The sequence below is a fragment of the Micromesistius poutassou genome (genome assembly GCF_964030765.1).
Source record: "Micromesistius poutassou genome assembly, chromosome: 7".
NCBI classification, from domain to species: domain Eukaryota; kingdom Metazoa; phylum Chordata; class Actinopteri; order Gadiformes; family Gadidae; genus Micromesistius; species Micromesistius poutassou.
Window position 1 is genome coordinate 1,949,751 of NC_140277.1, and position 26,919 is coordinate 1,976,669.

Sequence of the window (26,919 nt, forward strand, 5' to 3'; positions counted from 1 at the left end):
TTACGTGCGACCCCGCGGCCGATGCGGCGGCTTCGTAAACACGTCTATGGTAGAACCAGTCGCGAGCGCTCCTAAGGGGATTTGCGTCTAGCTCGTCTACAGCTGTTTTTCTTTACGTCACGTACGTGGCCACGCCCCGATTCGGCGCGCCGTCGGCACGTCGTAGGAGGCTCCGGAGCTAAGTTGTTAAACCGGCTGCCAGTTGCTTGGACGAACCGTAGCTCTCCTTTCTTTAAGACGATTCCCTTTCACGTAACTTTCTTCAAGTTTTTCATTTCGTTCTCCTTGACGGAAAGGCGGCCGTGCGGCGCATTAGTGTCCGTTACGACCAAGGAAAGACAGCGCGGTGGAATTACACCAAGAATTGGCTAACATTAGCTAGCCTCTCCACCTGTTATTCACAGCAGGATAGTTATTGTCGCCTGCTCACTCAGCCCGGTGCTTGCGGGCTGTTTTCTGCCTTTGTATACCGAGGAATACCACGGTAAGTTGCTTTGTATCTTCCCATGGTTCTACTGGGACGTGGTTTGGCCGTGCTATACTCCCTCGTCCCTATTCACTGGTGGTAACCCCCGAGTTTCTTAGTAGTAAACGTCGTATGACGAGGATATCATTCACATAGCTTAATGTGAAAGTCACTGACTTTGAGGGAAATCCCTTAGCGGGTGGACTGGTCACATTGTGAAGGAGTATGGTTAAAAGCTGGGGGTCTTATCCCTTTTCTGATTAAGTTGCATCTGGGGCGTTTGGGGCTTTCCAATCGCGGACACAAGGGCTTCGTGTCATTATTCAAAACACACCCGAGATAACCGCCCTGTCCCGCCGCTGTCCTCATCCCCCTCTCTGCTCCTCCACTCTGGTGTTCTGTGGGGTCTTCTTTAGGCATATAGATCAAGCTAATCTTGGTTTATTTAATCCGCATGCAGCCAATCGCCGACAGCCTCTTGTAGTTTGCACATAAATCCTCCCCATGGCAGATTAAGAGTGCTTAAAGATGACTATGAAGCTGCCACAGCAATGATATGGCTTGGCTTCTTTGCATATCTGATGGAATAAGTATACTTTCAACAGGCGTCGTACGTTTTTGATTCGTATTCATGAGCCTCGCCGTGGTTGGATTACGCTGTTAAAATATTGATGAACGCTTTCCTAACAGGTCCTTTCATTTGACGTAGGCCCACTTGTGCTCAGGCCCATGCAGCCCTCGGTGCCATGGATAGTTTGACTAATTCATAAGTTATTAACAACGTAATTGTCATATCCTCGTTTAGATTTGACTTGGGTCTAAGTCAGCTATTCAAACTGTCATACATAACTGATATTGGACTATTAAGTTATGTCCCAAAATGTTGAGTAGGATATTGTAGGATATTGTATGAATGGATTGATATTTTAATTGATATCTCCAATTCAGCATCAGCCGGTCAGCGATGAATAGTGTGGTAGGATAACATCAGTCATTTAAATAGTAAAACAAATTGCTGTTGGATTTGTTTTTCTTCATCTTTCTACCTATATCTGTTTTTATATGATCTGTTTTTATAATTGTAATTATTTACATCACAGGATTATATCACGCCTACGCAGATGACGCGGACGTCATACTCTCATTGTGATAGTTCTTCTGTCTAGTGGAGCTATGCCGTGTCAATGATTTACCAACCAATGCACACAACGTCAATATTTGCAATACTTGATTATCAGTCAAGCTGTTGGTTTACCTCGCTTATCTGAAAGAAATTATTAACATTATCATGCATTCAGCATTCTGTCGGCATTTAGGATTTAACCTAATTATAACTCTGCTAAAATAGTGTTACCGTATATGTTTTCTAACCGTTTATTTGATTGAAAGCAACAACACGTTTATGGGCCTGTTTGGGATTGTTTGTGTTCTGTATTTACAGCCTCTGATAAATCTGGTCAAAATGGAGTTGCTTATGGTCTTTTTCCTCTATACCTTCATTTTCCTTCTGTTTATTTGTATTTGAGAACTGGGCCGGACTGATGGCACCATAGCAACAGGTAAAACGGTGCCTATCGTTTGCATTTTGCTGAGTCATAATGTAGGCATGCAATGCATAAATCCTACAATCATGCTACAATTCAACCTTGCATATCTACATGATTAGAAAAGTGTGTGTGTGTGACAAAACCGCTAAGACTTCCAATCTCTTTAAAGGTATGGCGTCCTGTCAGTAAGGAGTACAATGGTCATTATTTATCAATACAGAAGACCCATTCATATATTATTAAAGATAGTAGACGGCTCCTTGAGCCACAGAACGGCTGCCAGAGACATTTGTGTGAGCTGTGAATCCCATTTATGGGTATTTTTGCTGAATGGGTGAATTATGTCAAGACGTCTAAAGCTGTTTGTTTGGTGCCTCCCTAAATATACAGTCACAAATAACTTATGTTCCGTTCTGTATGTTGTAACTGTAACTTTTGCTGCCTTTTTTGCCTCTTGGCCAGGACTTCCTTGAAAAATATTTTTTTAATCTCAATGGGACTTTCCTGGTTAAATAAAAGTTAAATAAAATAAAAAAATAAAAATGTTTGATATATATTCTTGATATTTGTGGCGATATCGTTGTGATTTACAGTTGTATTTGTATAATGGGCAAGTTAAGACCCATTTGAAGTCTGTGGCCTCTGGCCTCTATCAGCCTATTGTTCGTCTCCAGCAGCCTCCTTCCCTAGTGATGTCACAGCATTCCAAGGGCAGGATAAATGAGTTAGTGTTGGGGCAGATGAGCGGTATTGTGAATGCAATGGATTGTGGGCCGAAGGCAACAAATATAGAAGTAAGCTTGTGCAAATGTAGTTGGCAGTTCTCGCGGGCTGCCTACTTGTGCTCCATTAGTGTCCACAGCTGCCGTTGAATATCATACACGGACAGTAGAGATCGTTGGGCTCCCAGGGGGATGAACCAGAGGTTTTTATTCAGGTAGGCTAAATATGGGAATCTTATTTGGTATTTTATTTCTTCCGTGATTCTACCTTACAACACGTTTTGTGGCTTCAAAACTAAAGGGTGTATATGATGAATGAAGGGCACCATAATGGATCAAATATTGTGTTGGTGGGTTTTCGCGATGGTGAAAGACCACCAAGAGTTCTGGTTATATGTCAATAAAACCCTGTTGTGTACTTTTATGACCTTAACAAAACGCATGTTTTACCTCCTTAAAATGAAATCTGAAACTCTTTTCCTCCAATACACTTGATTTAATTTCAAGCTAAAATATCTGGGTTCTTTAACATAGAGTGGATCTGTGAGTGAGTTATCAAACCTCACTCATGTGTTAATGCTTCCCTTTCAGTGGACGAACAGACAGAAGTCAACATCAGGGCATTCGAGGTCATTGTCTTGGTTGGCCTTGGTTTTTGTTGTATTAGCTAGGATGTGACTACAAACCCTGCTGTATCTGGTGGCTAGCAGTGTCATGTTGCCAAACAGGAATCAATGAATCCGTACGATAAAGTGTTGACCTGTTTCTTCCATTTTCCAGACTTCCAAAATGCTACAGTGAGTGATGCGTCACGCGTTGCTATTAGCGATGGGCATTTGGGGAGCCCAGGCGTGTACGGGCCCAGGTACCTGTCCCACGGAGGCCCCCAACATCACCTCCAAGGATTACTGCTACTCGGCCCGCATCCGGAGCACGGTGCTCCAGGGCCTGCCCTTTGGGGGGGTGCCCACCGTCCTGGCCCTGGACTTCATGTGTTTCCTGGTGAGTCACTGGAATTTGATCTGCATGTCTTGGGGAGAACCGTGGGCCAGTTCCCTAAGAGTGAGAGATCTATTCGGGGGTTGATGGGAACAGCTCACATCAACGCCAAAGGGCTGATTATGCTCCCACGTTCCCGCAAAGCAAGGGGTTTACAGACTCATTACGTCCTTGTGGACCCTCCTTGCGTCCACCGCCATGGCCTGACGTGCGCCTCCCAAAAATTGTAACCTTGCGTCGAGGTGACGCAGCAGCAAGGGCTGTGATTGGTGATTCAATCGTTACGCCAAGAATCAAAACCGAAACAATCGTGAGATATCGAAAGAGTCTCAACCCTGACACACTAGCCTCCCATGTTGTTATCTTAGGAACCGAGAACAGCCTGCAGTGAGAATGTTCATATCAATTCCACTGGAGACCATGATGGTCTAACACGGGTGGAAATACTGGAGAAAGAATTTGTATTCCATTCCATTGATAACCTGACCCAGTACACATTCAACATGTGTTCATCATCATTATGCAACCCATTGATTAGCCCAATCAATGGGTCGGGCTAATTAGGTAACTTAGCCCTATGACATTGTATTAAAGTATACTAGGACACCACACCGTAAAAACATGACTTTCAGTGTGATTGGTTCTCCCCGTTTGTAATTTTATTTCTACATTCCCGACATACCATTTGTTTACACCCATCAGTGGTTGTATAACGGCCCCCATTGCTTTGATGAACCGTACAAGAGTTCACTATTTACCACTGTTCTGCAGTGTGTGGTGATAACAAATGCCTGCCCTGTGTTTTCCAGGGACTGCTGTTTGTGTTCTCGATCCTGCGTAAAGTAGCGTGGGACTATGGGCGTCTTGCACTGGTGACCGATGCTGACAGGTAACTCAGCACATGGCAGTCAGCAGTGACACGTTCTAGAGAAGTGGTGCCATTTGGGCCGTTTCCTTACATATTATCGTTATTGAAATTTGAATTGCATATGCTGTCGTACCTCTGGAGCTCAAGCATTTATATATGCAGACCATTTTTGAGGACTTTCCTGCCCTGCACTGTATATACTCAGATTCTATTCTGGTCATAGGCAATTTTAATTATATGAAATGTGTCACTTTGCATTAAGAAAATATTTGCCTGTTTTTGAATGGATTGAGCTTTGCATGCCAACCGGCATGGCATTAAACAAAGCAACTCAATGTAATTAAGTCAGTCTTTTGCTTAAAAAAAAACCTTTTGGCATTCACTGATGTATGAGGTTTTGCATTGGCAAATGTCACTGTGTTTTAACTGCTATTTGAATTGCAACTCCAATCACACTCATGCTGTTGTGTCTAAAGCAATATGTTAACCCCCCCTCCCCTCAGACTCATGGTGTTATGTCTTGGGGAATATGTTTTAACTTTCCACAAGCCATCGAAGCAACAAACAATCCAACTGATGTCATCATCACTGCCTCCCATAACGCATTGCCCAGTACTCATGCTCATTTTCAACTACAACATAACCTGGCCATTTAGCCAGCTCTGATTGATGCCCTCAAAGCTACAGATGTGTAATGCGTTCTGACCACTCGTCCTTTTAGACTGCTTACACAAGCTGAGGGCTGCAAAGGGGGAATGGGGGGGGGGGGTAAGGCAGGGAAAGACCAGCCGCTGCTTCAGTGCTCTGTGACTTTGAACCCCGGGAACCAGATGACACGGCCCTCCTTCGTGTCTCGGTCCCATGTTGCGGCACCAGTTTTCACAGCTGCACATACGGGCGGAGGCTGAGACGGTGGTGTGCAGGGTGCAGGGTGAGGGGTGGTTGTCTTGCAACAGACCCGAAGTGTCTCATGATACCCTTGACAAAAAAAAAGTGCTGACCCGGCTGTCTGTCTTTCCCTTTTTTTTTTGTGATCATGGTCTTTTTGTGTCACAAGCGTATGTTTACCACGCAAATAGTTGCAACTTAAGACTATTTGTAAGTATGAGCAATCCATAGTGTGCCACAAAATGTTGGACTCAGCAGATGCAGCGCATTTTCTGAGAAAATAACTAAGGGTCCACAGCTAGAAGAGAATTATTCAGAATATGGTAAACCCTCCACGATCGTGATGGATAAGGAGACGCAAATTATAGGATGAATACATTCTATTGACAGAGAGTCAATAAGCAGAGGAGATGTAAGTGGCAGATGTTTGTTGTTCTACGCTAGCTGATAAAGAACGAACCACTCACAGCTGCTACCCTGGGTATCTCTGGCCAGCTGGGCAGGCACCTTATCTAACCCTGCTGGGGGGGAAGAAATCCAATAATAAATAGGCCTGGTTTTTGTGTGCTTAAACCTTTTTTAACACTGTGTTCTGTACCGCTTTAAACTATTGTCAGTGATTCGTGCCACACATGGGTTACGCTGAAGAATCCGTCTCAATTGTTCCTTAAAAGACCTTTGGATCCAGTAACTCACCGTCGGCAGACCCAGAGGGAGACCCATCCGTCCGGCCCCATCTCCCAGCTCTGTTTATTTGTACCTCCATCATTCTGACTTGCTTAATGTTTGTATATTTTGACCAGAATCATGGCTCAGAGGGACCAGCGATACAGCCGTCTGGATGACCATGAATAGTATGTTGTCCCCCCCCCACCCCACACCGCCCCCATGTCTTGGCCTCGCTCCTTCTATCTGTTTCTTTCTCCCACTGGGCTGCTTACTCTCGCTCTTTCTCTGGTGCCCTGGCCCTATGGATTCAAATCCTTCTCTCCCAACAACCGATATGCTATCTCGCTCTCCATTTTTTTTTTCCCTCTAGGCGTCGTCCAAAAAAACCGCCAGGCTCCCTTTCATTATTTTCCTCTTTGTCCGAGTCGTTCTCTGCCAGCCGCCCTGCCTGGGGGTGCCTCCGTCTCTGTCACCGCGTCTAATAGTATCTCTGTCATGTGTGTTTGTTTGTGCGTGCGTGTGTGTGTGATAATCTGTGTGTTGACCTCTTTGCCCAGCGTGGACTGCCTCTGTGTGTGTGCGGCGCATGAGCCACACAGGGAGGAGATTTACAGGGAGAGGTAATTCTCACCTGACCTGGTGTGTGTGTGTGTGTGTGTGTGTGTGTGTGTGTGTGTGTGTGTGTGTGTGTGTGTGTGTGTGTGTGTGTGTGTGTGTGTGTGTGTGTGTGTGTGTGTGTGTGTGTGTGTGGAGACGGTGTGCACATGTTGCAATAGTCTGGAGCTCCGCTAGCCACTGTGTGTGTCATTGTTCCCGTCACGATGTTATAAAAACAAAACCCTGTAGGATACCCTGTGGGCACATGTGCAAGTCGTGTTTTCCAGTTGAATAGAAATTGGTGATGCCTGACTTGGCTTGGTGGTGGTGGTGGTGGGGATGTGTGTTCAAACAAAGTTCAATCAGAAGTGTGCGAGATGGAAAAGATTGACCCTGGAGTCAAACTCTGGATTGCTCACCCGCCCCCCTCTCTCATCAGCATGCCTGTTATTTATCATCTAAATGTCGTGTTTTTTCATTCCTAACACTGTCTCACAGTCTTGTCTCTTCCTAACCTGTATGAACTAGACTACTCCTGTGAGCCGTAGTTGCCTTCCTTCACGGGGTGAAATGGAACTGTAGGCGTTCTGGGCCATGTGGGGTATTGGAAGACTACATGAAATGAGGAGGAGGACTTTAATGTTTACACATTGTTAGCTCCTTTCCACATGTGCTTGTCATATTAACCTATTCTACAAAGTAAACAAACACTACTACGGCCCAAGCCAACATAATCCCAAAAGATCAAACGCATTCCTCCCGCTTCCTGTAACGGTTACCTGGAAATGCGTCATGTTAAGGAAATATGAATTCCATTTCATGTAATCTTTTAAATCAATCTACTGTGGTTGCCTGGTCTACAAATCTCAATACACTTGTCAACACAGTACCAACATGGTGGAACTGCTACAGTTCATTTCAGGGCGGGAGTGTGTTTGTGTGTGTCAGTGGATGAACTCGCTCAATGGTATTCCTCTGCCACGACAAGTTCATCCTGTTCACCCTGAGCCACAAACACAGCTCTCCCTACCCCACCTTAATCCCCCCTAAGTGTGTTGAGGAGTCGGGTGAAAACACATCCCACTCACACGATAGTGTGTTGTTATTTCTTCCCCCCCCCCCCCCATGCTACAGTGTGGCTTCTGGCACGACGTCGGACACCTATGACCGCTACGACCGGCCCGCCTCCGTATCCAGCTCCGTTGACCTCGACCACAGGGATACGGTGGGTGGGCCCTGCGTTGGCGGCTGAATCCGTGGAGGAAAACGTTGCTTGTTTACTTGATGTGAAGGACAATGCGGACGCCTCAGGCTCATACCTCTGCCCTCTCCTCCTTTTCTTCCTTCTCTGCTTTAGGGCTTTTGCTCCTGGCTTACGGCCATCTTCCGCATCAAGTGAGTCAAGCCCTGATTTATTTTAGTAATTTGGACCCGATGTCAAACAGACGTTGGCGGGAATTCCACACCTTGTTTGTAGAAAAGTCGCTTATCAGTGGAAAGGGTTAAACTCTCCGCCAACTTTCCTATCGAGGGTATTCACAGAATCTTAACCCTACTGCAATTGCTCCAGCTTCCGGCTGTCCCACAAACTACAAGAGTTAGTACTCTGCTACATTGCCCGCTGCACTGTTTGGCTAGCAAGCTGAAGCTAACACAGCCATAGTTTCTTCCAACTCGGCGGGTGGAATGCTTTTATGCTCCTGTGCTGCCCCTAGCTCTTGGCAGGGAAGACCTTGACCATAAAGGGAAGATTAAACGCTAACGGTATGAGTCACATCCACATCTGTGTAATTAATTTAATGTTTCGCCTCACAGTGGAGTTCCCCTTTCATTTTGTAAATGTGTGTGTGTGTGTGTGTGTGCGTTGCTGTGCTCTGGCCTGGTCTCATGTTGGTCTTTGCTTTGCACAGGGACGACGAGATCCGGGAGAAGTGTGGCGAGGACGCGGTGCACTACCTGTCCTTCCAGCGCCACATCATCGGCTTACTGGTGGTGGTGGGGGTGCTCTCCGTGGGCATCGTCCTTCCCGTCAACTTCTCTGGAAACCTACTTGGTGAGTAAGCCTGTGGCGGAGACTGTGTAACCCAATTCTTTAAGTAAATGGGCCGCATGTGGCTGAGGAGGTAGAGCGGGTTGGCTGGTAGCGGCAAGGTTGCTAGTTCGATCCCCAGCTCCTCCTAGCTGAGTGCCGAGGTGTCCCTGAGCAAGGCACCTAACTAGTGATCGACCGATATATCGCCCGGCTGATATTATCGGCCGATACTTGCATTTTTTACGTGTATCGGCATCTGCAGACTTTTTTAGCCTTTTTTTTCATATTTTTTCCCGGCATGATTTACAGACAGTTTAATAAATGTTATTTTTTTTAAATTGAGACTGGTAATATTTGTTATCATCATTCTGTCATTTTTATGATGTAAATTGAGGGAGCAAAAGCAGAGCAAAAGCGGCTCCAAATATCGGCTCAAGAAAATCTGTATTGGTATATTGGTCTTCGGCTAAGGCTGATGAAAAAAAAAATCAGTATCGGCCCTAAAAAATCCATATTGGTCGATCCCTACACCTAACCCTAACTGCTCTCGACGAGTTGGCTGTCGCTTTGCATGGCTGACACCGCCGTCTGTGTGTGAATGTGTGCATGACTGGGTGAAAGTCAGGTGATATTGTAAAGCGCTTTGGGTTGCATCTGGTTACATAAAAGCACTATATAAATGCAGTCCATTTACCATTTACCAAATGAGAGTGTGTGTGTGTGTGTGACCTCCCAACAGCCACCAGAGCAGTTCCTTAAACGACTGATGTCTTTTAACCTTCCTTAAGGTCTTCACGGGGATGGTTAATTCGAGCTCTTTCTGGGACATCAGTTTCTGACATATTAGAGATAATCTGATTTGATAAATACCATATTAGGTTCCATAGTCATTCAATTATAACCCTCAATTATGGTCACGCCACAAAACCCAGGGGAATCATTTAATCTTTTCGTCTGCACTGTGGGAAACATACATTTACATATGATCCAGTCTTTCTGAGTTGTGGGCCTTTAAGTTAACTTTCACTATAAAAAAAAAAGGATAAAAAGGATATTCCAGAGTAATGTTGGTTGAAAGTGGCACATTGTTTTACAAATGATAACACCATTTCACGTGTACGGCCTTTACTATGCATTGTCTGCATTTCAGGATTTTTTTTAAAACTTCTCTGTGTTTATGAAGCCTTGCATTTCGTTATCTCTACACAGCTGTCATTCAGCTTAATAAGTTTAATCTCTGCATGCCTTGAAATGTGTACTCTTATTTATCTTTGGACTTCTTCAGAAAACGATGCCTACAGTTTCGGGCGCACCACTATCGTCAACCTGGATGCAGAGTGAGTAAGACCTATCTGACGTCTTCACTTGGTTTCAGTCCAAATTCCAAGCTGCCAAGTTATTTTCCGGTGTCTTGACGGCGATGATGATGACCACTCCTCTTGTGTCTTTCAACAGTAACACACTGTTATGGCTGCACACCACTTTCGCCTTCCTCTACCTGTTACTCACGGTGTACAGCATGCGGCGACACACCTCCAAGATGCACTACAAAGAGGACGACCTGGTGGGTTCCCTCACGTCTCCGTTAGAACCCCCTCCACGAGGCTACGGCTTCACCGTCCTCCTTACACCGCTTTCACACTGTACACGTCCGTCGACGGATGACGGAGGGCGTGTCTGACGTACTGGGGACGCGATCTGATTGGCTGACGGATCCGTCGCCGCCTGAAAAGTTGAACATTTCTCAACTTTTTGACGCAGGCAACGGAGCCGACGGAACGGACAGACCCACAATGCATTTCGAGAGAGCCCCGTGCAAAGTCAATGAGATCCGTCGACGGACGTGTACAGTGTGAACGCGGCGTTCCCGAGGCAGGTCCACCGCAGGCGGAGTTGTGTTGTGTGACCTGCTAACCACTCTCCTGTCGCCCCCCCCCCCTCCCTTCAGGTGAAACGCACTTTATTCGTCAACGGCATCTCCAAGTACGCCGAGGAGAAGCACATAAAGCAGCACTTTGAGTAAGCGTGGCCTCAACGTATTTACGACTTTTGTTTCCCTTGTGTCGTTCATCAGTGGACCGAATCAATGGGCGTCTTGTTCAAGAATGTACAGAAATGGATGTGCAGCGGGGAATGCATGCGGCCCTCGGGAGAGCCACGTCTCTTCATGCTTAAAGCAGTTGTCTCCAGTGAACCCTGTGGCAAGGGCCCAGACAATGCCGGGCCTATTTGTGTAATTGTGGCTGATAGATGCCAAATGAGCAGGGTTACGCGAGTCATGTGTCAGGCTGGGCTAAGACGGGGGAGGGGCTAATGGCCTTGTCACCTGTCCTGTCAAATTGTATTATACCAATTCCCGTCCTACTGTCCTTATTACGATCCACTGAAAAAAAAAGTCAGGACGTCCATTGAGTAATTCAGTCCCAGTCAAGACAAATAAGATCAGTCTTTCTTGTGGGGGGTCTGGCTGTGAACATAATAAAAGTTGTTACGTTTATTTGAGGGGCTTATTTGTAAGCTGTTGCTGAAACAGGACGCCGTTCCATTGAGGCCTGTTCTAAACCGTTAACCTCTCCCTGTGCCCCAACCCTCCCTATAGGCAGGCGTACGAAAACTGCATTGTGCTGGAAGCCCGCATCTGTTACAACGTGGCCATGTTGATGTCCCTCAACTCGGAAAGGTGTGTGTGTGTGTGTGTGTGTGTGTGTGTGTGTGTGTGTGTGTGTGTGTGTGTGTGTGTGTGTGTGTGTGTGTGTGTGTGTGTGTGTGTGTGTGTGTGTGTGTGTGTGTGTGTGTGTGTGTGTGTGTGTGGACCTTGTCCTAAGCATTGAAGTAGCTGTTTCAGTGTGTCTGTCTGTGGTCGGTCCACAGGAAGAAGGCGGACCGGAGCAAGAGGTTCTTCACGGACCTACAAGCCAAGGAGCACATCCCCACCATGATCAACCCCAAGCCATGTGGACACCTGTGCTGCTGCGTCATGAAAGGCTGCGAGAGGGTGGGTACTAGGGTTCGACCAATATGGATTTTTTTTTTTTTAGGGCTGATACCGATTTTTTTTTTTTTTTTCCATCAGTCGTAGCCGATGACCGATACGCCGATACCGATTTTCTTGAGCCGGTATTTGGAGCTGATACTGCTTTTGCTCCCTCAATTTACATCATAAAAATGACACAATGATGATAACATTTGTTATCTCAATTTAAAAAAAAGGAACATTTATTGGACGCAAATAAAAACGCAAATATCAGCCGATAATATCGGCCAGCCGATATATCGGTCGATCACTAGTAAGTACTGTAGCGCAGCAGTCAAGACACACGCAGCACTGGTACCTCGCTGTACTGCTATCTATAAACCTGCTTTTACTGTGCACTGATTACGAATTGGTCGATATTTATTTGACTGAGAAGAAGGATCTATTGAAAAATAAAAGAGAGAAACTGAGACTCTTGCGAAGGCTCTAGGTAAAGGCTTGCGTCCCCTCCTGCAGGAAGAGGCTGTGAGCTACTACACTAACCTGGAGGCCAAGCTGAGGGAGGAGTACAGGAGGGAGCGAGACAAGGTCGACAGCAAACCCCTGGGGATGGCCTTCGTCACCTTCCAGAACGAGGCCATGACCGCTGTGTAAGTGTGTGTGAGTGAGGCATTTCTATCCCCCCGCCCCCTCCCCCCAAACTGCCTCAATCCGCCACAGCTAGAACTACTACATTTGGAATTTTTCCTCTTTTAATTCAGAATCCTGAAGGACTTCAACGCCTGCCAGTGCCAGGGCTGCCAGTGTCGCCAGGAGCCCAAGTCGTCCTCCTTCAGCGGCTCGCTGCACACCTACAACTGGACCGTCAACTACGCCCCCGACCCCCAGAACGTCCTCTGGTGAGAGTGCCCTCGCATTTAGCGTGATGCTTCACGAGCAATGGAGCCATACCTTAAGTTTGAGCCTTCACTCTAATGGAGCCACACCTTAAGTTTGAGCCTTCACTAGCATGGAGCCACACCTTAAGTTTGAGCCTTCACTCTAATGGAGCCACACCTTAAGTTTGAGCCTTCACTAGCATGGAGCCACACCTTAAGTTTGAGCCTTCACTTTAATGGAGCCACACTTTAAGTTTGAGCCTTCACCATAGTGGAGCCACACCTTAAGTTTGACTTCACCATAGTGGAGCCACACCTTAAGTTTGACTTCACCATAGTGGAGCCACACCTTAAGTTTGAGCCTTTTTATTGAGGGTGTGGTTGGTTTGGTGTCTGTTTTGGGGGCCAGCTGTGTCCATAGTGTCTCTGGGGTCGACCTAATGACCTAACTCCTCCCCATGACCTCCTGTCCACAGGGAGCACCTTTCAGTTGGTGGGGTAACCTGGTGGGTGCGCTGCTTCATCATCAACGTCGTCCTCTTCATCCTCCTCTTCTTCCTCACTACGCCGGCCATCATCATCTCCACCATGGACAAGTTCAACGTCACCAAGCCCGTCGAGTACCTCAACGTGAGCGGCTAACCTATTATTCCCCTCTTCACTCCTCCGGGGAAACCAGTCCAGCGTGCTCCACTTGGGAGTGTGGTGTTACATGTCCATCGTGTTTTAAGGTTGTCTGTTCTTTTCCACCCGTTTCCAGAATCCAATCGTCACCCAGTTCTTCCCCACCCTCCTGCTGTGGTCCTTCTCCGCCCTGCTCCCCACCATCGTGTACTACTCTGCCTTCCTGGAGGCCCATTGGACTCGGTAGTTCCCCCGCTTTAGTCTCCATATGTACTGCGTCTTCCTTCCTGATACTAATAGTTTAGTAGTAGCGTTTCCCGTAACATGTGTCCTGTGCGTTGTCTGTTGACCCCCCCCCCCCCCCCCAGGTCCGGAGAGAATCGGACCACCATGCACAAGTGTTACACCTTCCTGATCTTCATGGTCCTGCTGCTGCCCTCTCTTGGACTCAGCAGGTACTCCATACATGGGCCTACAGTGTCAAACTCTGGCTTTTCAAAATAAAAGCCTGAAGGGTATCCGTTTATGAGTCTGTCGGTTTTATATAGTACTTGAAATTATTATAATCATCCCAGTTTAGGTGACATACTGTTGTTCTTTCCCTGCAGCCTGGATGTGTTCTTCCGCTGGCTGTTTGACAAGAGGTTCTTGGCCCAAGCTGCTGTGAGATTCGAGTAAGTATGGAAGGCTCCGGAGGCAATTGGGAAATTAGTTTTCAGCCGGAACTGCTGTCAGCTCAGTGCACCGGGGGAAACGGGTTTGTTTGCTCTGTTAATCATTGTTTCAGCTGGTTATTTCCACTCATGGTGATGGCTGACAGACGGCCATATGTGTACATTCCTCAGGAATTAGCTTGTGACTCTGCGCCGTCTCCCGCTGAGTCAGTTGAGGGGCAACCTTGTTTGCTTAGAGAGCTAATTGATACCTTATCATGTTCACAGTGCAAAGGGGCCACTGTTTGATTGACAGTTAGCATTTATGGCTTGATCAGCGGTTGTAAACCGTGCGGCAAGAACCATTAGGCCCGTGTTTTATCAACACCTCTTTACCTTGAGGAATTGAAACAAACCGCCTATGGGTAACCTTGAGCGTGCAAGTGGACCTTTTGCCTTGGACCGACGTCTGTCTGTCTGTCACGTTCTCCTCAGGTGCGTGTTCCTTCCCGACAACGGGGCCTTCTTCGTGAACTACGTCATCGCCTCGGCGTTCATCGGAAACGCCATGGACCTGCTCCGGATCCCCGGCCTGCTCCTGTACATGATCCGTCTGTGTCTGGCGCGCTCGGTCGCGGAGCGCAGGAACGTCAAGAGGGTAAGGCAACGTGACCGGTTTTGTTTGTCATGTGGCTTAAGTCAGGAATTGGACGGGGAAAAAAAAGCCTCCAATCAAAGATGAAACAAAGTTATCTGATTTCAGATGTCAGCACAACCTTCAGATACTTTATATACAGTACTAAAATAAAGGCTTTCAATCAGATCAACAGAGTAATTGGAGACGGTGTAATGTGCTTATGGGGCCTGGATGTTTAAATGTGTCTCCAAACGATTCCCATCTGCGGTATCTACTGCCTCGGGCTAGCTACCCTCGCTATCAGACAACAGTTCAATCACTCCTAAGAAGTAGGGTGAGGCATCTACCAGATACTGTATGAGGTCAGATAATGGGTCACTGACTAGCTCTTATATATGATGTAGGAGCTGGTGTTGTGACTAAATATCTTCTTGTATCAATTTGAGTTCAAGGACACTGGAGGAGGAGTTTGATTGACCTACTTCAGGACTCTGTATGGAGTGAGCAAATCACACTCTACTTATCACTCACATTAAAATTGCATTAGCAGTCAACCATCTCCCTGGATAATAACATTACTATAATGTTTACCGTAGAGAGGTGGTGTCATAAAGAGCACGTTGTAAATCATGTTACTATTAGTGTTACAGTTCACTATCGCCAAAGAATATCGGTTATCTCCAGTCCCCAAGTTTTACGACTGAGCTCAAGTGTTATTGAACATACATTGACACAATAGGAAACTATTTTTGTAATAAAAAGAAACACGGACCGTCTCAATGCTGATGCAGGAAATCACCTCATTTGTGATCTGCTTTTTTGGGCCCGTCAAACACACGACATTGGTGACTAACACCTTTTGCCATTGGAAAGGAAAGCGGCTTTCATTAATGATGTTTCCCACTTGTGTCCACAGCACCAGGCCTTTGAGTTCCAGTTCGGCGCTGCCTACGCCTGGATGATGTGCGTCTTCACCGTGGTCATGACCTACAGCATCACCTGCCCCATCATCGTCCCTTTCGGTCAGTTCCAACAAACTGCCACCCCTTTCGTCCATGCATGGTTCAAAAAGCGTGTTCTAGCGCGGGCAGGTGGCACACAGTGGTGCTGTTTGAGTTAATGTTGGACTCGTGTTGCCTTCCCTCCGCTCAGGGCTGATGTACATGCTGCTCAAGCACCTGGCGGACAGGTACAACATGTACTACGCCTACCTGCCCTCCAAGCTGGACAAGAAGATCCACTCCGGGGCCGTCAACCAGGTGGTGGCCGCCCCCATCCTCTGTCTGTTCTGGCTGCTCTTCTTCTCCACCGTGCGCACAGGTGAGGGCTCCCCCTGCAGGCTGCTACTGTCCTCACGTTCTCAAGGAAAGGGAGGGGGAAAATAAACAGGATTTGGTCTGTGTTTTAAACACTAAGTGCCTCTCTTCTGCTTCTTCTTCTCCTCCTCCCCCTGTTCAGGATTCACCGCGGCGACCTCCATGTTCACGTTTGTGGTTCTGATCATCACAATCATCATCTGCCTCTCTCACGTCTGCTTCGGACACTTTAAGTACCTCAGTGCTCACAACTACAAAGTAAGGTTCTCTCTTAAGGATCAACTTGCTCCACAGTAGAGAGAGGGAGCGCTCTCCTCATGCCGGCTGTGTTGTCTGTCACCAGATTGATGCCGTGGATGTGGACGGGGTGGAGAACGGGATTCCCGCGCGGACCACGGCCACCAGCAAATCAACAGTAATTTAGATTTCCATTCGCATTATTTATGTATTTTAAACTTCTGCCACATTCGAGGTAACGATGAAGGCCTGTGTGTGGTACTACCGTGGCGGGGTGACTGACTGGTTTCCTCCGCTCTCCCTCTCCTGCAGCAGATGTACATCGCCCAGGTGCTGCAGGACCCCAACACGGACGAGGTGGGCTCAGCCAGCGAGGACGACGGCCAGGGCTCCTCGCAGGACGAGGAGATCCTCAACGTGACCAACGGCCTCAACGAGGACTTCCAGTCCGGCGAGGACAGCCTGATCGAGAACGAAGTGAGGCACTGATCCGTGGGCGTGTGAGGGACACACACACACACAGAGACTGATGGCGTGCACTGAAGATGTGGACTTTAGGCGAGAACCGGAACCCGGACCGGTTCTCCCACCGGGCCATCTCGTCCTCCACCAGAGGAACTCGACACTAACGTAGGCAATACTTTCTCTAAAGAATTACTAAGAACCACGGGGAACTGTTGCTGAAGACTCGCTTTGAATCGCGCAAGACTCGACTCACCTCATCCAGACATCCATCCGCTTAACCACGGAGGGGAATACGCTTTTACCGAAAGGACCGCTACCGCCCTCTTTCCTTGACAAGGATTAACACACACACTCTCATGCAGCAAGAAAACACTGATGCATCAATGGATTTGTAATATTTTTTGTTTTTATTTTGTTTATTCTTAATTATTTTTTTTCCGGAGCGTTATTGCACTTGAAAAGAGTGGGAGGGCCTCCGAGCTGATGCCTCGCTCCGCCCCGGAGCCCTGGCACGGTTGTCCCCTCGTCTCTGAGTATTAGTTTGTTATTGTAGGCATGCCTTCCAAGTTGTGCGGACAGAGGGATTTCCCCATAATCCATTGCCCGCGTCCCCTAGTGTCTGCACTAGATACTGCAGCTGCATAAGCAGCTTATGACAGGGAGAACAAGAGGGAGAGAAATGCCAGCCTACAGTTCTTCTCCTTATCATGGTGGTTTAGATGACCTCCCCTTGCTCCTTGAAATGAATAAACCCTTGACTAACACTCTTTTTGCTTTGGAAAGTAACCTGAAGCTACACGGTTCGGATGGCCTTTCTCAAAGTCATTTTTCATTTCTCTAGGCGCAGTAATTTAAACGCTAACAGGAAATCATGATCCACACTTTATGACTGGCCGGTCATGGCTTCCATCTCAGCACACTTATGCCTTGACACTGGTTCTTTTCCCTGTTCATATTGCCCCCTGGGCCTTCGCTGAGACCGTTGCTGCTCTGGACTGGGTGTCCTGGAGTGGGAATGTGATAACCAGTGCCCTTAATGGGCTCAGCCAGGAGGATAAGCTCCTAGTACCTACAACACTGGTCTCTTATCTGGTCCATTGGCCGCAGCCATCGGCCTGCTCAAACCTTGTGGCCGTTTTTGGCTTTGTTTTTTTTTACGTTCGCCCGTCCCTCCCACCATTTTGTCTAGACGTTTACATCTCATGTTTCTAAGGTTCTCATGGCCTGTCGGAGTCTTTTTGTGAATAAGCTTACAGAGTGGCTGCAAGGTCACTGCTAGGGCCTCTACCAGCGTTGAGGATTGTAGTTTGTTATTGTGTCCTGCGGATGAGTTTAATAATGTGATACCCTACGTCCTGTCAAATGTGTCTCAGTGTTTAAGAATGAAGGTGATCATGAGTTTGGGCTGGATGTCACATTGTTTTCAACTTGGGGTGTTTGGTATACAGGGGTTCAATCTATGGTGAATCTCAATCTTAGGCCATTGGATCGTGGGGCTAGGGTGTCTCCTCATTCCACCCATGGAAAGAGCTCCTTGATTCGATCTTTGCCCTTTCCATTGAAAGGTAAACGGCCAACCTATCCTCTCGGTTGGTTCCTAGTGTACCCTGTTCTAAAGTGAGCTTGTCCTTAAGGATGCATTCCAAAGGCCAGAACTTAAAAACCCTTTGTGGTAGAATACTGTAGTTTGAATGCTTTCCACAGCAGGTGTGCTGTGTGAAACTGATGTGTGTATTAACTATTGTCCTTTTGGCAGTGCCTCTGTCCTACAAACGTCGGCTAATGCAGAGGCCCAAAAAATATATGTAAATCTCTACACTAGGCCACTAGTCCCTCCTAAGTGCAATGTAGTGCCAGCACAAAGATGAACCAACTCAGGATTTCTCAAGCTTCCTATACAGTTCACGTCACTATTTTTAAACCGATGAGAGTATTTCCATTATAAATGGATGGGATTGTTGTTGAATGAAGGCACATTGTTGCAGACGGCACCTATTAAGATGACAGTGTTCCACTACGGACCACTTGTTATGAGACGCTAATGTGATGAAGAATGAATAAGCTGCTCGGAGATCTGTTGTGGGGAAAAACGTGCGTTTTGTGTTTTTACTTTCACTCTTATGATTGACAGGAGGACGTATCTCTGTGGGTGCGATGAAGTCGAACAGTTCTCATTTCTCTATGGGAATATTTCCCGCCCCCATTTCCTTTCTTTAACTGAGTTTGTTCTGGTTCTATCTAGATGGTTTGTTTCGGACCACAGTACCTGGTGCTCTTCTGGTCATGAAAAGGTGATTTTTGTTGACTTCTTTTCTTTGTTTAGGTTTTTTTAAAAATGTCTAGAAATCACTAAATGTCTAACGGTAACAGACGATGGTCCTGCCAGGGGTGGTAGTACAAGTGTCACCGCGGCTTAACACATTGATCATCCCTCACCTCTTCCCTTTCATCACGATTAACACTGAATGTAGTTTCCTCTTGCCCCCTTCCCGGCTTGCGATTTTTTGATTAGTGACTTCAAAAGTAAAAGGTGGTGTAGGTCACCAAAATGAAGTTGTCATAATGTAACAACAATATGTAGTGGCTTTTGCCGTTGTAGTCACATGTTGTGACATCTTATTAGAAAAGAAAAATCTTTACCATATTATGTATGTCATACGATGGAATTATGTCCCAATGGTCCCAAGTCAAGATATTGTTTCATTCTTGTGTTAATGCTTTTTTTGTTGTTGTTGATGGATCCTTTTTTCAAGCTGACCTCCAATAAAAGTTATCATCTTACGTGTACAATAACTCAGCAGGGATAGTTAAACAGCGCTTTGTGATTGTGTTTTGCTTTTGTCCTTTTTAAGGAGTCTTTATTGAATGATCCGATTAACTGTAGCTGATGACGTGTGGGTAGCTTCTTCCCGTTCTTCCCCCAAGGGCTGTGTACAAAAATAGCAATATTTATCTGTTCAATTGACCCACTTCTCTGTAAAATAAACAATACTATGTCCGCTACATGCAACTCGTAAGCCTTTTATTTTTCTGTATTTCATGTGGCCAGGCAATCTACGCAGTTGGTAAACCCTGTAATGCTCTTGTTTTAACACTGGGTGACGCTTGAGAGTGATGTTTGATCGGAGTAACACAAGGGAACAGGAATGGGCAGGCTGGAGGGGCAGGAGCGTCATTTGGTTCTCCGTATCGGAGCACACCAGTTATTTGAATGGACGCGTGTTCGTCTGCAGACGCTCTTCTGCGCTGCGTGGTTCCAGTAACATAGTATTAAAGTGATATAATTACGCTGCCTAGTACTACACGGCGTACGGGAACGTGACTATGGAAGGGGGAATCGCTATAGTATGTTTATCGGTTGCCATGTTTTTAGGATGTTTAATAATCGGCTGGATTCCCCTCTTGATCAAACTTTCTGATGTAAGTAAAACAATGATTTATTGTACTGGTTCCATGCATTATGTTTAGTCCTATCTATCTATTGGCAATGTAAGATTTCCAGTAGGCCTAGTCTATAATGTAGTATACAATCAATGTTCGATTGCGAGAATTAGGGCTTCATTTCAACTTCTCGGAAGGTTTCAATTATTAAAAGCCTAAAAGCCGATGAGGCCTTAACAACCAGGCAATATGATTACAGCATGCAACAAGTATTTTGGCAGAGAAAAAAAAGTGAATTGGAAATCGTTTGTGTAATGCGCCATTTCCTGGAGGAGACATCTGATTATTACCAAAATAGCTCCTGTAATCATTGTAATCACCTCCGACTCACAGCGAAGCCTACAATTTGTCGCGATCCTGGGAGCAGGGCTCCTTTGCGGGACGTCTCTGGCCATCATCATCCCGGAGGGAACCGACTTGCTCCAAGACACATGGAAAGGTGACTGCTGCTCTATTCAATTGTATCCGAAATTGAATTGGGACGTTATTGCGTTAGTTAAAACTCAAGTGTAACCAAGGCAACTATGTATGTTGCACCCTTCAGAGTTGACAGCATAATGTAGCTCATACTTGTTCTGAAGTGAATTTATACTCAGATACAAATAGTCATCCTCTTTCCATTGTATGCGTTGTTGGTTTTCGTTGGTTTTCCTCCATACAGCCTCTGATAGCCCACTTGGTCAAAACAACAGCAGTGGGACGAAGGCGGTGTCGTTTGCCAACAGCATCCCCTCTCGGTTCTACATCGGCTTATCTCTAGTGGTCGGTTTCATCTTCATGTTTGTGGTGGATCAGCTTAGCCTGTACGTCTCCACGGCGACGCGCGGTAAAACACATTTCACTATTCTTCCACTTTTCGTTGTTGTTCTAAAAGCAGATATCTCACACCTGCATGGTTGCCTGCTCCAGGTTCAGGATGCATGCCCGACAACAACGGAATCACTGCGTCCTTGGGGCTAGTGATCCACTCTGCAGGTACAATGGAACCTTGGACTCTGCATTTCAAGGAATACGAAGCCATATATTTCTGTATTCAAGCCTAGATATTCACTGCCTTAGGCAACAGTCATTATTGCCATACCCCCCCTACCCCAATCCCATGTGACTTCACATGTGATCGCCTTCCTCTTAGCTCTCACATGTTTTGGAAGTACTCCAGTATTGCCCTCATTCTGCTAGTATGAACTCAAGGATTTGAACACAATATGGCAAACACATACAAGTAGACGCTAATAAAGCAGAAACGGGCATATCCCCGACTCCCCTTGTGTGTCCAGCCGACGGCGTGGCTCTGGGGGCGGCGGTGGCCTCTCCCGACATGGCGGTGCAGGTCATCGTGTTCGTGGCTGTCATCATGCATAAGGTGAGAGGTGCCCTGCTCAAAGGCATAACCTTACCCCCTATTCACCAGGCGCCAGTCTCCAAACACGATACAGTAACGTGACTCTTATCTGGGTGTGGTCCACTCCCAAGGCCCCGGCGGCGTTTGGCATGGTCTCCTTCTTGATCCACATGGGGGTGAACAAGAGGCTGATACAGGGTCACCTGCTGGCCTTTTCCGTCACCGCGCCGGTTTTTGCCATCTGCACCTACTTCATCCTGACAGCGGTGAGGACGTGCTACATCCTGGCTGACGGCAGGATGAATGGAGAGATCGCACTTTATTATTGTCAATATTTGACCTGCTGTAATTTTATGGATTTAAATTCAACTCGAACCGGAAGTGTGTGAGGTGCCACGCTCACACACACACACACACACGCACACGCACACACACGGGGATCTGTAAAACGCTCTGGTTGTCTTCTATATATATGAATGCAACTCATTGTATGTGTTTTTCATGGTGTGTTCTCCCCCTCAAGGCGGGCGGTTCTGCCCAGAACCGACTCACTGCCACGGGCGTGGGCATGCTGTTCTCGGGCGGGACCTTCCTGTACGTGGCCACCGTACACGTTCTCCCCGAGGTCAGCTCCGGCCAGGGACACCACCCGTCCCCCGGGGACCTCCAGCACCTGACGGAGGCCGTTGCTGAACCCAGGGGGCCAATGGGCGTCTTGGAGAGTCTGACCTTCATCGGTGGAGCAGCCATTCCTGTTCTATTGGCCCTCGGGCTGCAAGACGACTGATTCTCCATAAGAGAATCATTGTGACGCGCAAATAGTGTACAACTTAAAGGCAAATCAAGCAAGGCTTTTACGCTAGGAGAATAGACTTGAATGAGAGCTCTGTGAAATTTCTCTCTTAAGTATGTCTGAATGACCATCCCGTATTTCCTTACCAGTCTAGAAGGGTGTCATCAGTATCAAGTTTTTATTTTGCATTGTGCGATTTGAAAGGAAGACAACATTTCTGGGACATGACATTTTGGATGTAATCCCATCTCCTGTGTCAATAGGATCCTTGGCTGTAGTCCACTATCTTGATGTTGCACCCACTAAGATAACACTGATGAAACATAAACTAGGTCACAGGTTTTTTTTTTCTTACTGTTTGTTTCTTTTCACATGCAGCTGGATAGCGTACACAGTCTGTACTGTACAGATATCAAATTAATATATTCAATATGAATCTAGAATACACTGTTTGAGGGGATTGTTCTGAAGAGTCTTATGTCTGGGGTGAGACCGGTCTGCCCGGGACCCAGAGGCGGGCAGGAAACGAGTGACGAGTGATGGCAGATTTCAGCCAATCATCTTCTCCGCAGTGTGGGTGTAGCTTTAAGGAAGTTCTTTGAGTAACTGTAAATCACACAAAAGGTTTGCTAGCAATGTGTTAATTGAAATGGCTCCATCTTAGCTTAGTTTAAGATTCATTTTCAATGTTTATTCAATGTACTTTATTCAAAATCTAGTATTTGCAAGAAATATCTTTTATAAAGAAAATAAATCTTTGTAATATACATATTTGCTTGAGTCATCAAGCCTTGTGATGGCTTTAAATGATCCAAGCAATTGATTCACCATTGGGCTAAACTTGGTTTAACATGACATTTTATGAAGTAACTGCATTTCAAAATATTAAATCTATTTAATTTGGTTCAATTGCTTTGCTTCATAATCCCATTATAAAATAAAGTTTCTCCAAGTAGTCCAATGTCACTCGGCAACTCACCAAAATATGGCCCCAGTATTAAGTCATGTTGACTGTTATACTGTGATATGTGATACATACATGCTTGTGTCTAGCCTGCGTATAGGCAAAAACTGAAACAAGTAAAGCCAGTTTCTGGGGGTTTTACAGGTGGAACGGCTGATGATGTCCCAGAAGTGCCTTGATATCTTTTAGCTGCAATGTCATCATTTAATGTGCTGACCACAGTTGAAGACCTGTTTTTGTAATTTAACACATTTCCTTGTACCATTGACCCTTCATGTGATTAATAAAATCAAACAAATACAGATCTCAACAGTGGGGTATTCATGTTCAACAGGTGGGTTCATTACGGATTCCATTTGTAGTACGCATTATATGTCTAGTTACAGAGTTTTACACCAATACAGCAGAGAAAGTAAGCTGACCTTGCTACAGCGTACAGCTAAGCTTAATTAAAAACAAACACACGCAGACTAGTTTAAAGGGGTGATATTATGCCACCAGGTGTGAGTGTGATCAGCCATTACAAGCCGTTTGAAATCAGCCTTTTCCTGTGTTTTAGTGACTTCACAAGTGGGAGTGTCCATCTAGAAGTATGATGGAAGATAAGCAACATTTGCTACAGTCCACTGGGTAGGCTGATAGACTGATCTATCCAGCATCCAGGAGGAAAACCTTCCCAGCGATGGTCCAGTTTCCTCTGGTTTCCCCTGGTTTGGCTTTTCATCACGGAGGTCCTGCGGTAGACCACCATGTGTTGGAGTTGCCGGTGCAAACTGGGAGGCTGCGAAACAGCCACGAACGTTCCTCCCAACCAGCGTGATCTTTGGCCATTACCATATATTCTCAACTTATGTTGAACTGTTGGTAATGTAAACTTGTATTATTCCTCAATGAAATGTGAACCAAATCAAACCTACAATATGTTGCACATAACATCATGATTTAACTCAGGGGGAATTATTGCCCCCCAATGCCCCCAATCATTTCCTATCACATGCGTAGGAGGACATAGCAGGACCCTAGTATGAGGTCTCTAGAGCTTGACTCCTGCCAGGGAGGCGCAGAGCTGGGCCTCCAGGGCCATGCGGTCGAACGTCCGCCGCACCGTCTGCTCCCTCACGCTCTCCCTCATGCGGAAGGAGGCGCGGGCCGCCCGGCGCGCCTCCTCCTGCGCCTGCTCCCGCTGCGCCTGCAGCTCCCTCCTCCTGCGCTCCTTGGCCACGACCCGACTCTCCACGGCCTCCCTGCGGGCCTCCTCCTCCCTCCTCACCCTCTCCCGGAGCTGCTGGTGGCAGAGGCGGCGGCCCAGGTTGTGCTGGCGGGTCTGCTGGGCGCGGGCCTGGGTCTGGACCGACACCTCGCGGGCGGCCCGCTCCGTGCGGCGCTGGCTGAGCTGCACCAGCAGCTGCTTGTGGCGGAGCTGCTGGTGGTGCCGCAGCTCGGCGTGGGCCCGGGCCCGCTGGATGTGCTCCGTCTGCAGGGAGCCCCGCTCCCGCAGCTCCCGGCGCCGCCCCTCCGAGGCCCGCGCCTGCTCCTCCCAGGAGCGCCGGAGCCGTTGCTCCATGGCGCTCCTCGCCAACGCCTCCGCCTGCTGCACCTGCTGCTCCGCCCTCTTCTTCTGCAGGACGTGCTGCAGAAACTCCCTGCTGTTCTCCAGCGACAGCCTCTTCTTCTCCCTCCTCTGCCGCGTGGCCTTTCCCCTCCTGGCCCGCTGCTCCCGCTCCGTGGCCCGCTGCGCCTCCTTCTCCCTCTCCGTCTGCTCCACCTCCTCCCGGCCCCGGAGCAGCCTCTCCTGGCAGCGCTTACGCGACTGCGCCTCCCTCCTCGCGGCCTCCGACAACTCCCTGCGTCGGGCCTCCAGCTCCTCCCGGGACTCCAGCCTGCGCTCCTCCTGCAGCCGCGCCTGCCGCTCCCGCAGGGACGCCACCTCCTGGTGCCGCCGCTCCCTGCTCCGGCTCAGGGCCTCCGTCTCCTGGCGCCAGCGCTGGAGGCTCTGCCCCAGCCTCCTCCTCCTGCCCTTCTCCTCCTGAGCCCGCCGGGCCGCCTCCTGGCCGCGGGCCTCCTGGCGCTCGCGTTCCGCCTGCTTGCGGAGGGACAGCTGGCCCATCTCCTCGCGGTGCTTAACCAGCATGAGGGCGGCGATCTTGCGGTCCTTCTCCGACACCGTCACTCGCATCTTCTGGCGGATGTCTCCCGTGAGCCGCTCCAGCTGCGTCTGGGTGGCCGGGGAGTGTCTGAGGTCACCCAGACTGTGGCTGCTGCTGGTGGACACCATGCTGTCGTCGTTGTTGTTGTTGTTGTTGTTGTTGTCGTCGTTGTGGTGGTGGTGGTTCCCTGGTCTGAGGGATCTCAATGCACAATTACGTTTAGTAGAAGGAGGGGGTTTGCTCAAGGCCCTGCTGCTGATGAACCCCTGCCCACTACAGTCCTGTGGTGGTGGGCTGCTGTCATCAGCGTCAGTGTGTGGAGAACAACAGTCGCTGCTGCTGCTGTTGCGGACAGCCTTGCCGACCACTTCTAAAGCAGGGAGCTGCGTTTGATGAAGGGGGGCCTTCGCTTTTTTTTCGCCCGGAGCCTTCTTGACGATTCTCTCCCTTCCCTCTCGACACAGGTGCAGGAGCTTCCTGCGCTCCTTCTCGTAGGTCTGGTGCATCACTGTCACCGCTTCGTAAGGCTTTTTGTGGCTGTCAGCGACGAGCTCGTTGAGGGATCTGATCAGAAGTTCTACAGGTTTCTTCACAGCCGATCTCGAACGGGGACTCCTCTCCGCCCTGGAAGTCTCCAAATTGTGCGGATCCAACTTTGGGATAGGTTGCGTTATTTCTCCCATTACGCAGTTAGGATATAAACGTCGTTAAGATGCTAAGTATTTCTATGACCATTCATATAAAGATTTAAAAAAAAAAATAGGATTCAGGTGTTAAGAGGAAACCTGTTGGGGAAATTCGTTTCGTTCCACCCGAGGTTGTCTGTGCTTCTCCCCGGGCAGGGGATTAGCCTGGTAATCATATGGAGAGGACAGACCTTGCTGATCGTGCGTCACATGATCGACTGAGCCCTTGGTTATGACAAAAGAAAGAAAAGTGGTGGAAAAACACTGAAAAAGGATCAATGCTTCAAATCAGAGTTGAGTCATCTGTCACTGAAGTACCATAATAATGGTATGTTAAACCTAACATTTGAATTTGAACATTTGAAAGCATTGAGTTGCATGCACGAGAGTAAAGACGTGCCTGTTACAACTCAGACACGGGGAAGCAATGGTCTAGCAGCCTATAAATGTTAAATAAATGATATATGAGGTGCGCCCCTGCCGACATAGGCCTCATGTCAATGAGCAGTCAACTCCATTATTGCCAAAACTTTTTTTGTAAAACATATAAATATGAATACGTTCATTTTATTTGTTATGTGCAGAATTTCTTTATGTTTATTGTTCAAAGTTTCCACACGCATGGCTCAACCAGGTTGTGATTTGGGGTGGGGGACTGTTCACCGTCTCCATGGTAACCGCGAGGTCGCGCGGTTACCTTAGCGACCCCTGCAGTTCACCGCCCTGCAGTGCGATTAATGTTTTTTAATGCTTTCGTCTTTGATTTTTAAAAATAACTGCGTCGCTTCGAATCGGACCAATTGAGTTTGTCTTGTACTTTTAGTTTAATTTTTTTTTTTTTAATTCTTGATCCAAAAGGTAAACAAATAACTTTTCTACGTTACATTTCCGGACATTGACCCGGAAATGAACGAACAGGCGATCTCGGGCGAGTCTTCCTCCTAAGTTGAAACCAGTCTGACTGCGCGGGTTAA

At 47.5% G+C, this 26,919-nt stretch overlaps 3 protein-coding genes across 8 annotated transcripts; 2 read left to right on the forward strand and 1 right to left on the reverse strand.

The window, feature by feature from the left end:
- The first annotated feature begins 197 nt into the window (after positions 1–197).
- LOC311350768 (CSC1-like protein 2) lies at positions 198–19,575 on the forward strand. Of its 6 annotated transcripts, XM_084470849.1 has the most exons (24): positions 198–484; positions 3,516–3,737; positions 4,544–4,623; positions 6,294–6,344; positions 7,891–7,981; positions 8,114–8,151; positions 8,667–8,809; positions 10,074–10,125; positions 10,244–10,352; positions 10,737–10,807; positions 11,388–11,468; positions 11,660–11,783; positions 12,279–12,412; positions 12,524–12,661; positions 13,117–13,270; positions 13,401–13,507; positions 13,633–13,719; positions 13,873–13,938; positions 14,413–14,575; positions 15,471–15,576; positions 15,707–15,874; positions 16,013–16,128; positions 16,214–16,285; positions 16,420–19,575. In XM_084470849.1, the coding sequence occupies exons 2-24, from the start codon at positions 3,540–3,542 to the stop codon at positions 16,594–16,596; spliced, it is 2,526 nt and encodes an 841-aa protein (XP_084326975.1). In that variant the 5' UTR covers positions 198–484; positions 3,516–3,539; the 3' UTR covers positions 16,597–19,575. The 6 variants fall into 6 exon arrangements, with proteins under 6 accessions (XP_084326975.1, XP_084326976.1, XP_084326977.1 ...); XM_084470850.1 differs by lacking the exon at positions 6,294–6,344; XM_084470851.1 differs by lacking the exons at positions 198–484; positions 8,114–8,151 and having other exon boundaries at positions 3,677–3,737.
- A 200-nt stretch (positions 19,576–19,775) lies between these two features.
- On the forward strand, positions 19,776–23,405 carry LOC311350342 (zinc transporter ZIP9). Its single transcript, XM_084470347.1, has 7 exons — positions 19,776–19,992; positions 20,347–20,452; positions 20,675–20,839; positions 20,923–20,988; positions 21,291–21,376; positions 21,487–21,621; positions 21,879–23,405. Exons 1-7 carry the CDS (start codon positions 19,897–19,899, stop codon positions 22,140–22,142), a joined length of 918 nt encoding a protein of 305 aa, XP_084326473.1. The 5' UTR covers positions 19,776–19,896; the 3' UTR covers positions 22,143–23,405.
- A 740-nt stretch (positions 23,406–24,145) lies between these two features.
- LOC311350030 (uncharacterized protein) lies at positions 24,146–25,942 on the reverse strand (the record flags this gene model as incomplete). Its single annotated transcript, XM_084470064.1, has 1 exon — positions 24,146–25,942. One exon carries the CDS (start codon positions 25,940–25,942, stop codon positions 24,146–24,148), a length of 1,797 nt encoding a protein of 598 aa, XP_084326190.1.
- Between the last annotated feature and the right edge of the window lie 977 nt (positions 25,943–26,919).